This window comes from Budorcas taxicolor, chromosome 19 (genome assembly GCF_023091745.1).
Source record: "Budorcas taxicolor isolate Tak-1 chromosome 19, Takin1.1, whole genome shotgun sequence".
Lineage (NCBI taxonomy): Eukaryota > Metazoa > Chordata > Mammalia > Artiodactyla > Bovidae > Budorcas > Budorcas taxicolor.
Window position 1 is genome coordinate 37,423,344 of NC_068928.1, and position 13,490 is coordinate 37,436,833.

General features: G+C 46.7%; 1 protein-coding gene across 1 annotated transcript in view; it reads left to right on the plus strand.

Annotated features, from left to right (window-relative positions):
* Positions 1-2,865: 2,865 nt before the first annotated feature.
* TTLL6 (tubulin tyrosine ligase like 6) overlaps positions 2,866-13,490 on the plus strand; it is a 38,191-nt gene continuing 27,566 nt past the window's right edge. Inside the window, 4 exon segments of the mRNA XM_052658591.1 lie at positions 2,866-2,954; positions 11,287-11,498; positions 12,361-12,401; positions 13,324-13,442. Coding sequence (XP_052514551.1) covers positions 11,320-11,498; positions 12,361-12,401; positions 13,324-13,442 — 339 coding nt within the window. The 5' untranslated portion in view covers positions 2,866-2,954; positions 11,287-11,319.

Here is a 13,490-nt window from a genome sequence, read left to right on the forward strand (position 1 = left end):
AAGAAGAAGGGGCTTTTAGGCTGGATCTTGGATCAGGGGACCAAAAGCAGGATATTCTATCTTTTTACATTAATTACTTAAAGGAAGTGTCTCAAACTGGGAAACAGAGTGTGTGTCAACTGTAAATAAACTTCTGAGGGTTCTGTTATTGTCTTTGATTTATTTAGTCAGGTGGGTGCCTTAGGACAAAAAGTGCAAACAGCTTCAGACCTGTATTTTTTCACACACTCTTGCTTCTCAGTTGGAGCTCAGAGGAGGGAACATAGCTTACATTTTTTGAGGACTGCAAGGACCCTCTAACACACTGCTTTAACCTTCACACCTAGGCTCAGAAAACCCCAGTGTTTGTCATGTGGGTTTTCCTGTTTCTAGTTTGTCTGCTACAAATCGCTGATGCTCTCAGATTTCCTGGCTGTCACTCTCTGGCCCTGGAGGGGATGCCTGAGGGGGTTGAACCCTGCTTTGCTCTCCAGTGGGGGCAGCTCTACTGTTCACCCTGTGTTTGTTCCTGTCATTACCCCTGAAAGGACAGCAGTGCCAGGCTCTGGCCTATTAGCTCCCACTGCGGCCAACCCTCTCATAAATAACCCATTGTCAGGGATTTTAATGGAAGCCCTCTGGAAGCTGTAAATCTTTGTGGCTCCCTCCTGCATCCTCTCTCTCATTTCCATCACAATATTACTCCAGAGGGACTGGAGACCAAAGCAAGCGTGAGCTTGCCAGAGCAGATTGGTAGGACACTGGGGAAAGAAAGAGGCGGGATGGGGGAGGGGAACAGAGCTGGGACAGTTGGCCTTAGGGAAGCATCTGTTGGGTGGCCAGTTGATGATGGTCACCTGATCCCCAAGACCCTGGAGAGGGGGAAGGGCAAGATGGCCCTTCAAGGAAGAGAACAGGATGGCAGAGAGGCTTCTGGAAGGGTGCACCTTGGGCACTCCAGTGTGAATTTAAGCACCAAGTAGCAGGATTTTATTGTCTGCTTCAGGTTAAGCTATGCCTTTGCCTCTAGCCTCCTGCTTGAGCAGATCAGCAGGTAAAGGGGTGGTGTCCTGTGTTGGCAGGAAAACTTTTCCTCTACCAATTTAGGTCTGAAAGGTAACAAAGTTTTTATGTACACCAGAGCATTCAGGAGTAACTACCCCAAATAGCTAGGGATTAAGGTTTGGACATCAGTTTAATAAGAGTGGGGGTGGTTAGGGATTCAAAAGATGGAAGTCTCTAATGAGACTTGTTTACACAATTTTTTGGAATGTCCAAGAAAATGGACATTCCAAATGGCTGGGTGGTGCCTGCCTGACTGGAGCTCTTCCTGGAAGGGTGGAGGGGGTTGCCGGGTTGTGACCACTGGTGTTTGGAAAACTCTGGTTTATTTATATCGGGGAAGTTCAAATTGGATTTCTTTCTGCATCGGCTGTAGCCCAAATACTTCCAACTTAAAGTAAAAACTCTCCTGAAGGTATTTGTTTTTTTAAGTCCATTCACCTGCTGTTTCTCCAGTATTCTGTCACAGCATGGCACGAAGTCCTGGGCACAAAGTTCCCAGTGAACCTGCTAAAACTTAGCTCCCGGACTAACTTCAGCATGCTTCACATCACAGATGTGGATTTTGTCTTTTCCCTTAGTTGTTTTGACTACAAGGTTTTCTTAGGAGGCCTTCGCCTTCTTACATGTCTCCCCTCAATTGCTGGAAAAGAAAATAATGATCCAAGTCTTACATAAATCTTATTCCTTGGGACTAAACGATCTTTTTTCACAGGAGCAGTTACATTTCAGTGGCATCAAGTCAAGCATCTGGAAAAATTTCAAGAACGAAGAGGGATGTATATCCCCCCCTCGGTTCAATCCGTAAGGGAGTTTCTCAGAATCGCTGTGGTTCAAGACTTAAAAGCAATTCTCTGCTCAATCGCTCACCAATCTGAATTAACCCAGGCAAAAACAGCTCTGTGCTGTGCTTAGTCTCTCAGTCGTGCGATTCTTTACTGGCTGCCGATCCTTTCCAGACAGGACTCTACGCTCAGACAGCTGGAAACTAGGAAACCACAATTATTTGAATCCAGTCACTACTCTCATTCTCCACCTGAGAACAGTCAAGGTCTTATTTTGAGAAGTCAAATCCCCTGAGCCCTGGGCGGCTCTTTCTTATTGGCCAGTTCAGTAGCGGGGTCAGGACCCCCGCCCCCCGCCCCCACCCTCTGATGTATCATGATTCAATAAGCCTGAGCGGTTCGTCACAGGCTTGTGATACCCATTTTACTGCTAAAGAAGCTAAGTCTCAGGTCACGTCGGCTGTCCGAGGTTACACAGGCAACCTGAGATCTCGACTTGGGTTTCAACCTAGCCCTCTCCGCTCGGTGTTTCCTGCTCCGGGTAGTGGATGTTTACCCTCTACAGAGTGCCTAAGGCCCAAGGCGCCCCTCGCGGGGACCGACTAACGGCCCTGGAGCTCCAGAATCAGACGTTCTGATTCGCTGGGGCCCCCGACGTTCAAGCCGCGCCTGCGCACGACGCCCGGACGGCGCGGGCCGGGTCCGCCTAGGACCCGGGGGCGGGGCGGACCGGGGAGGGCTGGGCGGATCCGGTAAGGCGGGGACCCGCGGAGGGCAAGCGGTAGTTGCGCCTCGCGCGCCGGGAGCGCGGCCCCGCGTCCCAGCGTCCTCGGCGTCTCCCGGGACGACCTCGGGCGCTTCTCTCTCCGAGCGGTTAACTGGATTCGGGAGGTGGGGGGCATGCCAACTACCGAAGGGGCCAATCGAAGGCCTGGAAAGCCCTATATGCAAATAGGGGGGCCGGGCGGACCCCAAATTAGGAGCGGCTCGGGTTGGGGTTAGGGGTTGTCCGGCAGCCAGAGGGAGCGTGTCTCCTTCGAGGAGGGGACCCACGAGTGTGGTTGAGAGCTAGCTATACGGGCGGCAGAGCGGGGGCGAGACGGGGGAATAGGAATTGCGGGTAAGAGCGCCCCAAAGCCCGCTGCTGCCCCCAGGCCGCGGCCTCCTAGTGCCTCCCCAGTGAAAACCGGGTTCTACATGCCCCCCTGGTCCCCCACGGTGCCCAGTTTCCCATGGCTACCCCTCTCCCCTTCCCTGGGGGGCATTCTGTGGCAAAAGCCTCCCGCACGCCCCTGCTTTCTCGGTTCTGCTGTAGCCCGCCTCTTCTCTGCAGGTCTAGGTATCGCTCGCCCTCTTCCACGCCCCATACTCAGTTCACTGCTAAAATATTCTCACTCTCTTTTCTCGTCCTCAGGACCCCGTGCCAGACCTTTCTCACACACCAACCATTCTTTCCCCAGCTCCTCAGTCTGTACCTTTCCTCCCAAACCTGGGTCGCCCTCTGTGCGCACCCTCACTTCCTGCCCTCCCTGGATTTCCCCAAACCTTTGCCCCCAGGGAGCTGTCCCTGAGATACCAGAGATCCCTGGGAATCGCACAACTCTGTCCCTTTCCTCCTTCCTCATCCTCGGATCCTTCTCCTGATCACCTTTCTTCCTTTGTCTGGAGAATCCTTACAGAAAGACATTTGTTTCTCGTGGCAGCGCAGCCCCCTGCAAATAACCTACCTCCTTTCCAGCCCTCTCCAAATAACCTATCTCCGTTTTCTTTCACTTCTAGGCGTTATTTCTCACCTTCCTGAAGGAAAACCCTTCTAGGCTTGAGGAAAGTTCTTTGGGATTTGAACCCTAGGGAAGAATGTAACATATTTATTAATAGGAATGAACCTGGGAAGGGAGCTACAGTTTACTAAACCCTAGTATGTGCTAGGCACTTAAGTTATTTATTGTGTACACCAGTGCCACAATTATATTTTCATTTTACAATAGCCCTTATTTTGAACCAAACATTACTTTAAGAGCTTTAGAAATATTAACTCACTTAATCTTTAAAGCAACCCCATGAGGTGAATATCATTTTACTTACGAGGGAACTGAGGTACAGAGAGACTCACTCACCCACAGTCACCCTTCTGTTACAGTAAGTGGTAGAGGCGGGGTTTGGATCCAGAACCAACCTGTCTTTGCTAGTTACGCACTGCGTATTGTGGAGAAAATGACTGGGTATGAGCCTGCCTGAAAATTGCATCTTCCAGTCTTACAGAATGCCTTGATTTCTAGCAGAATAAAAGATGGCATCTGAGTCAGCAAGTTTCTTGTTCGCAGGGAATGTGGCCAGTTATTCTCAGCACTTATTGGCAAAACCCTTGAATAGTTGAGTGCCTCCCTTGTTAGTCTGTGTTTTGCTAAGGGTCCCTTCAGGCCCTGTGCTGAAATTCAAAGGGTGGATAGAATGAAAAGCCAAAAGACCATAGTGAAAGTGAAAGTCTCTCAGTTGCGTCCAGCTCTTTGTGACCCCATGGACTATACAGTCCATGGAATTCTCCAGGCCAGAATACTGGAGTGGATAGCCGTTCCTTTCTCCAGGGGATCTTCCCAACCCAGGGATTGAACCCAGGTCTCCTACATTGCAGGCAGAGTGTTTACCAGTTGAGCCACCAGGGAAGCCCTTCCTTTCTGAAGTCATAGTTTTATGCTAAAATATAGACCAAATAGTGCTCAAATTGACTCTGGTAACAAGGGGCAGAAAAAAAAAAAAAAACCTTGCTAGAGTAGGGGAAGGAGTGGAGGACCATAGTAGGCATTTTATTTTATCTTGCCCGCTTCAAAGTTCAAAGCACTTTCCTGGATATTAAGCTTTTATCTTCTTGGTGAGTCTGTAATGATGGAAAAGATAGGAAATGAGGGCGAATATAAGCACTGGCTTCTAAATATGATATCCTATGTCAAAGAGGCAAAGCTAAAAGCAAGATCCAGAGATCTTACTCCATATCTTTTTTTGCCCTATCTCCTATCTTTTCTAAGAGCTAGCAGAGGCGTTCTATGCTTCTGGTAGGGGAATGAGGACCAAAAGATGAAAAGGTGAGCGGAGTGCAGGAAAACCTGTTATTTGGAGGAAGAGAAGGAAGTCACAGGCAGACACAGTAGGAAAACTCTTAGTGCTGAATGAATTCCTACAGACCAAAAGAAAAGCCTGGGTTGTGAAGGTCAGGGTTAGAAAACCTAGGCTAACATTTGAAACACTTAACAACCAAATGATTCTTTCCTCCCTTTTACAGATCCCCATATTAATCCCTGGTAGCTCAGCTGGTAAAGAATCTGCCTGAAATGCAGGAGACCCCAGTTCAATTCCTGGGTTGGGAAGATTCCCTGCAGAAGGGATAGGCTACCCATTCCTGTATTCTCGGGCTTCCCTGCTGGCTCAGATGGTAAAGAATCTGCCTGCAATGGGGGAAACCTGAGTTCAATCGCTGGGTTGGGAAGATCCCCTGGAGGAGGGCATGGCAACCCAGTGTAGTATTCTTGCCTGGAGAATCCCCATGGACAGAGGAGCCTTGCAGGTTGCAGTCCATCGGTCGCAGAGTCAGACATGACTGAGCAACTAAACATATTAATTCCGCCTAGCAAAGGAAAGCACTAAACATTTCCCACCCTTCTGTAGCACCTCTCAGGCCCAGAAAAGTAGTCAACATGTGTCGTCTTTGAGAAGTGGAAATGAGTCCCTCCAAGTACCCTGCATTGTGTTTGCTTGCGTAGAGCTCTCCCAGTGCTCATCCCCTCCCCCTGGTGGCCAATGGAAGTCATTTTCATGCTGTCACTGGGCTTTGGTTGGCAACCTCTACTTGGAAGATCCTAAGATCAAATCCGATACCAAAATGCAAACAGATTTTTTTTTTTCATGGTCTTAACTATTTTACTTGGGAAGGGGAATTGACTGTGTCTTGTGTCATTAAGAAAAACTGAAGATGATATTTGCTATGTTTGCTACATATATTTGTGCAGCATAGTATCTATGTTGTTTTTGCTTTAACTCCCCAAGTCCCTTGGTCTATATTGCCTGCCCACTGACTGGCATAATGGAAAGCTATGTCGAAGGGCAGGAAGCTGGGGCTTTGATCCTGGCTCTGCTGACTTCTCTCCGGCTTTCTACAAGTTGTCCCTTTCCGCTAGCTGGGAAGGGGATTTCAAAACCTCTAAGAAGCAAACAGACTGAACTGGACAATTTCCAAGGTTCCTCCCAGCTGTAATATTCAGGAGTTCCACTGGAACATGCTCTAACTACACTCAAATAAGAGCCCTGGTACAGTGTGGACACTGGCGAAAAGAAGGGAAAGAAACAGAGTAATACATATACAGTAGGAACAATAGGGCTGGTCTCAGATTATGTCAGGTCTGGGGAGATCCAGGTCCCTTGTTGGAAGTGGGAATTTGGAAATATTTGGTTTAAAGGAAAATGGTGTGGGATCAGCTGATTCTTAAGAGGCTAACATCACCAAGACTACTTCTGGGAGCTAGGAAATCAGTCGCTTCACTTTATGGTTACGGTCGTTTACGGGTGGTTGGCAGAGAGGAAAAGGCAGTGGATGGAGTATAGAGGAGAGACAGGCTGTGGGGTCAGATGAATATGAATATAGCTTCTAATCCCAGGTCTGCCTCTTACCCTCTCTGTGTTTCAGCCTTCTCATCTGTAATAGAAGTAAGAGAGTATCTATGGTATGATATTATGAGGATGAGATGAGACAGTATGTATGTAAAGTGCTTTAGTATAATTAATACCTGTTATACTTGGTAAGTATAATTAATACCTGTTATACTTGGTAAGTGGGCTTCCCAGGTGGCGCTAGTGGTAAAGAATCTGCCTGCCAATGCAGGAGACGTAAGAGACATGGGTTTGATCTCTGGGTTGGGAAGACCCCCTGGAGGAGGGCATGGCAACCCACTCCAGTATTCTTGCCTGGAGAATCCCATGAACAGAGGAGCCTGGTGGGCTATACAGTCCATAGGGTCACACAGAGTCACACAGGACTGAAGCGACTTAGCACACATGCATGCATTCTTGGTAAGTAGGTTGTAAATAGTATTTACTATTATAGTGAATGAAACTGTTTTAAATGCCTGCTATATGAAAGGATGCAAAGTCAATGCTTTACGAAAGTTACTTTTTATGCTCACACAACATTTCTATTCTATAGATGAGGAAAAGGAACCTTAGAAAGGTGAAACTAGTTTCTGCATTTATTCATCCTTCCAGTCCATTCATTCAAGAAGCATAGGGATCTCTGTTATGTGCCAGACACTGTGGCAAGCATTGAGAATTCACAATAGCCTCTTCCATCAGAGAAGTCACAGTCCAGGGCCACACAGCTGAGAATGATAGCAAATAGTGGGCACCTGCTATGTGCCAGGCACTCTCCTAAGCATACTGTATTAACTCAAACGAATTACTGCATTTAATTCTCATGGCTGGGGTACACCATTTTACAGCTGAGGAAGCTAAGCTGTTATGATAAGTAAATTGCCCGTCATTCACCTAGGAAGTGGCAAAACATGGACTTAAATCTAGGCAGATAGACTCCAGAATCTTGAGTTCTTCCACTTCCTTACAGCTGCCTCTTAGTGGTTTAAAGCCACATCCCTGACTGCACAGGCCCTTTGTTGTTGTTTTCAGTTACTCAGTGTGACCCCATGGACTGCAGCATGCCAGGCTTCCCTGTCTTTCTCCATCTCCTGGACCTTGCTCAAACTCATGTCCACTGAGTTGGTGATGCCATCCAACCATCTCATCCTCTGTCATCCCCTTTTCCTCCTGCCTTCAATCTTTCCCAGCATCAGGGTCTTTTCTAAAGAGTCAGTTCTTCTCATGTGGCCGAAGCATTGGAGCTTCAGCATCAGGCACAGGCCCTTCCACTGGGATATAAGTACTGTATTTCAGGATGCTAGTAGCAGCCCCCCTCCCTTGTTTGTATTCTCCTTAACCTTGTTCTTTAAATCTGTGGCCTCACCTCTTTCAATTTCTCGAGGCTGCAAGACTGCTTTTGACCACATTTTAAGACAGGAGAGTAGGTAGGAACCCCCAGGTTAACAGGGAGTAGTTGCTGAGACTGGGAAAGAAAAGTTGAGATCTGCTAACAGAGTCTGAGTAAATTCAGATGTCTGTGGGGTCGGACATGGAGCCTAAATGAAAGAGAAGTGATCTGGTGTTTCCTCTCTCTCTTAATGCTGCTAAATGGAGAACAATAACATGAGGGTAACTGTCACTTGGCTCCCGAATCAGGGAGACAATAGGGAATGATAGGGACGGAGGCAGACTGGAAAGTGTCTAGAGAGGGAGCCATTGCTCAGTTCTGGTTGATTGCTCGCCTGAAGCAATTGGACATCTAGATTTTCAGGACAGGTCTACATTTCCCAGTTATTGGCAGCTACTCCTCTCTTACACCTCTAACAGTGATGACCACCACCGTGGGGCAAGTAAACGTTTCTGTAGGCTAGATTCAGTAGGCGAACCCTGGTGACAAATGTTGAGTGAGCTGTTCTCTTTTAGGGGCTGGAGAGAAGCCAACAGGATTTAGCCTTGGGTATGAAACAGGAAGAGGAGGGCTGGGGGAAGAGAAAGCTCCCAAAGACAAAGCGAAAATAGTCAGACGTGGCAATGACTGTTGTCTGCTGTCTTGCATGTCTCGGGTGCCTTCCAAGTGTGTCTCATGTAGCCTAGTTTACAGAGGAGGGTGGGCAGGTCTGCCATGACGAACCCACAGAACTACACAAGCTCCGTCCCTTCCTTGCTTTCTGTGCCCGAGGCTCTCTTGTGCAAGAGTAAACAGAATTTGACTGGCTTTTTAGTTTTTGGTTGGGGAGGGTTGTTGTTCTCTTTGAGGCAGACAAATACAAGCAACCATGACTTGTTTTTACCACTTGGGCAAGGATTTGAAAAAGGGCAAAGATAACCTGCAACTCCAGAGGCCAGATTCAGGGTCAGTTTTCCCTCCTCAAGTTAACATTAACCTTTAGGTAAACGGAGCCACACCTCCTAGAGGGCTTGGTAAACAGCAGCCATTGTGGAGGCCAGGGGAGGGGAGCCGGCCGTTTACCTGGCAGGAAGCGAGCAGTCCAAGGTCAAGATTTCATGTACTGCAGTCCTCTTGAACTTTTCCAAGAATATGCCTGTTCACAGAGAAAAACTGACACACAACGCCCAGGTTTCATCTGTTAATTGCACTGAGTGCAACCTTTCTCCCCCTGCTCAGGGCAGGCGTCACCACAGATGGCTTGGCTGTGAGGAACAGCCCTCTTCAGCGAGAGAGAGAAACAGGGGGCAGTTCTTGGCCACTTAATAGCTCTGCTGTTCCTCTCAGTGGTGGCTACGAGCATTCAGTGAGATGGTGTATGTGAAAATGCTTTGGAAAACCTAAGGAATTATGTCCATGTAGGGTTTTATTATTAAATTATTCATAGGTAGCCCCTGAATTAGAGCACCCTCCCCCATTTTGGTTTGAAAAAGAAATGGAGAGTGGTGGCAGGGTATCATAATGTTAAATAAAACATGGCTGTAAGGTATCGAAGTTGTCGGGAATTAGCAAGGTTGAATATAGAGGGGAGGTGATTCCCAAGAGGTTGTGTGACTCTGGTGAGCCTGCTGTAATTGCATGTTGCTGGTGGTAGTTGAAATTGTTGGAATCCCTCTGGGAAATAACATGGTGATATAAATAAATAAATAAAATATCAGAGGCTACATAATTTCCGTATTCATTAACTTTGTAATTCTGGTTCTGGATAAATATCTTAAGACTATAATCCTAAAGAAATAAAGGCTCTTCTATACATGAAAGTGTGCATTTTAGAGCTATTTATATAATAGCAGAATTGAAAGCAACTTTCATTGCCAAAAACTGCATTTAATTGCAATGGCTGGTTAAATTCAGACACATTCCTTCAGTGGGATATTATTACACAATGATGAAAAGCTAGAACTATGTAAACTTGGCCACAACCAAAAGAATGGTTATGATATGATAGTAAGGGACAAAAAGCAGATCAAATGTTTTTTATTATATAATTATAATTATATAAGACTTATATAATTATATAAGACTTATATAAGACTAAGGATAATTAGAATTTTAGAATAAAAAGGAATATACAAGGGAATTCCATCTGGTCCAGTCGCTAAGACTTTGCCTTCCAATGCAGGAGACACAGGTTCGATCCCTGGGCCAGGAACTAAGATTTCACATGCCTTGTGGCCAAAAACCAAAACATAAAACAGAAGCAGTTTTGTAACAAACTCGATAAAGACTTTTTAAATTGTCCACATTAAAAAAAAAGTCTTAAAGAGAATGCACAAAAAGGCCAAAGTTGCTCTGTTAGTTACAGGTGGCTTCCCACCTTGCCCTTCTCTGAGCTTCCTTTAATGTTATAACATTAACAGTATTTCAATGATAATAATAAATTAGAATAAATTGTAGTAAAGATATTAACCATTTGTTAAAAGCCAAGGAGTTTTGAGGAAAGAATAGGGTAATTAGCAAGAGAACTATTGGCATCAAATCAGAGGGATTAAAATAATGCAGAGGTCGGTGGGGTTTGGGGAGGTGAGGAGAGGAGGAGAAAGTACCAGAAATCTGGTTTTATGGTCATAGAAGCCTCAGATGTGAAGGGAATATGAATCAGTTCATTGGGCAGTTCTGGGTACCCAAAGGCAGACTAAGCACATTCCTAAGGATTAGTGAAGCAAGGGCATGAAAAACCATGTTGAAAAACTTGATATTTGAAATTTCAAGCAAGCATCGAGGAAGTCATCATGGAGGTGGGGTTAGGGGATGAGAACTTTGCTGGATTCCTTGTAGGTATTTTATTATTTTGTCTTGCTTTTATTTTGAATTGGATGGTGAGGGAGACATTGTAGCCTCTTCTGTGGTTGAAGTCTCTGAAGGGTTGCATCTGACCCTGGGCTGGAGTCTTGCTAAGTCAACTACAAGTCAGTCCTGCACTTGTGAATGCCGGTTGCATGCGGGATGTTTGGTGCAGCGCCTGAATAGTTAACAGACCTCCTCAAAGCACCCCATCTACAACCACGGGGACCAACTCCTTCAGCTAGGGAGGCTCAGGGCTCATTTCTGAGGCTGTCTCCAGATACTCACTCAGTTTAATAATAAGACTGTTTACCTGGTGCCAGGCATAGCATCTCAGCTTGCTATGATGCTGAAAACCCCAGGAGGGAAAAACCAAGGCCAGAGTTGGCTGAGTGAGTCCCCAAGGTCATAGTCATGGCAAAAGGTGGAATCAGCTCCTTGCTGGAGCTTGCATGAACCGTGGAGGTGAGGTAGCATTTCATACCCTGCAACCTGTTGACTGGTTCTGAGTGTTGGCCCACCGCCCACATGAGCAAGGGAGGGGGTCCCCCTGCAGGTGGATCTGAGTAACTGCCATTCTGTTTGCCCTCTCTCCAGGGTGGGGGGGGGCAGTATTTCCCCCGAGCCTCCTCACAGGCAGGGGAGATGCTCCAGTGCCTGCCTATGGAAGAAGAGGAAGGGACAGACTCAGAAGAGAAAGAGGACGGTTCTATAGAAGATTCGAAAGAAAGCATCACCATGGCTTTTGTGAGAGAGAACACTGGGGCTCAAAGGGGGCTTCAGAGTGCCCATCAGCAAGGCAAGAAGAAGAGGAAGAAAAAGAGGTTAGGATTGCAAGATGGGGAATGGGGATCCATGGTGGGAAAAGCAGGAGGGACCTGGAGGGGAGGGGGCCTCAGCTGCTAAGGAGTAGGTAAAGGAGGAACTGTGTGGAGTCAGTCACACCATTTTTGGTTCGTATAAAAAAGAACCTACTTTTGATTCTGTTTTATAGAATCAAATAATGGTGTGTGTAATCTAAAACCACACCTGTCCTCATCTTCCTTCTGTTGTTAGAATGCCTTTTGAAAAATTGTGTGGGGAGAGACTATTTCCTCATTTTAAGAAAGTGCTTATTGTCTTGGGGATTTAGGATACTTTAAATGTAACAACCACATTGATTTCTTAGGATCTGACTGTGGCTTCTGTATTCCAGTTATTTAATATTTTGCCATACTCTACTCCATTCTTGGTTGGGGCAGGGGGATGAATCACTCCTCAGACTGATTGATATCTGACATCTTATCTGCTTTCTAACTCATAGCTTCCCTTAATGGGGGGTAGTAGGAGAGAGACCATTAAATATTTTGGCCAAAAAGATGTTCACTTCCTATTCCTGATGGGCCACTGGAATTAGAGGATTGAAGAGTGATGATGTTAATGTGAAGCTTCAAGGAAAATCAGCCATAATCACAATACAGCATTTCTAGCTCATAGGCAGAGCAACAGTACTCTGCACCCATGTTTTCTGTCTCTCTGCAGCTACAGGGGTGTGTGTCCCCAGTAACAGGGATGGTCAAAGCAGGCTCATTGTAGCCACTGAGATTTCACTCAGTTCCCGTGGGACTGGATGTTTCTGCATGCAGTCACTTGTTCTGGCAAGTGTGTCTGTCTCTGTCTTGGTGCTTTCCCCTTTCTCTTTTCCAGATGATTGGTGATCAATCTATCCAGCTGCCGATATGAGAGTGGTGAGCATCTGCCCTCAACGCATCCACCATGGGGACCCCACCAGATTCCCCCGAAGAGTTGGGAAGGGTCACTCGTATATTCCTGAGGATGGGAAAGGGGTGTCTTCTAATTGTGTTCTTTGTATCTCCCAGTCCAATTAACTATTTGAGAAAGTTGGGAATCTCATTCCAAGAAAATATGAGTTTTGATCTCAGTGGTGTGTACTTCCACTATCTATAGTTTCTGTGTATGATGATTGGGGGATCTGTTGAACAGCTGGCAGCAATGGCTGCAATCAATAGTTCTTTTCTGGAGCACAAGTTACAAACTGGCAGTCCATGGGCTAAAGATGACCTGCAGACCTACTTTGACTGCAGAGCAGAGTGTTATTTTCACTTTGAATTTGGGTGCTTTAGGCTGATCCTGACTTCTGGTCACTACAGGCATTTCTTCCTTTCCAGGTCCTTGAAAGCATTTGAATTTGTGTTGGAGTCAGCTCCCAGTTATTAATAAGGACCAGGAAAGAAGGATGTGTGTGGTTTTGAAATACACTGTGTAGTTTTCTTCTGTCAATTTACCTTACTAATTAAGCTTGGTTTTGGCTGACGTTAAGGATTACTTTATATTCCCTGAACACTCAGTGCTAGTGTTTGGAGGAAAGCCAAAGGCCTGCTTCCTGGCAAGGGTGGGTGAAACACTGACCTCAGAAAACCTTCTGTGGTGATCACTGGGCACAGGCCGTGCTCTCCAATAGCTTTCGAGTCTCTGTGTTCCTTTCTCGGCAACGGCGTGTCCAGATGGGGCAAGATGGCTTCCGGTCCCAGGGAGCCCACTAGTCTGGCTTCCGTGTACAGTCTGGGAGCACCTAGGAACATAACCTCCCCGTCTCATGCTCCTTCCCCACTTCCCCCCATGGGTCTTTCTTCCTCTCCCTCCTGGCAGTGCGTAGGGCCGCCCAACAGTATGGCCTTCGAGAGGGAGGAGAAAATGACGACTGGACTCTCTACTGGACTGACTTCTCAGTGTCACTGGAACGGGTGATGGAAATGAAAAGTTACCAGGTATCTGGGTCAGAGCTGGTCCTCGGCATAAGCGTGGCATCGACTCTG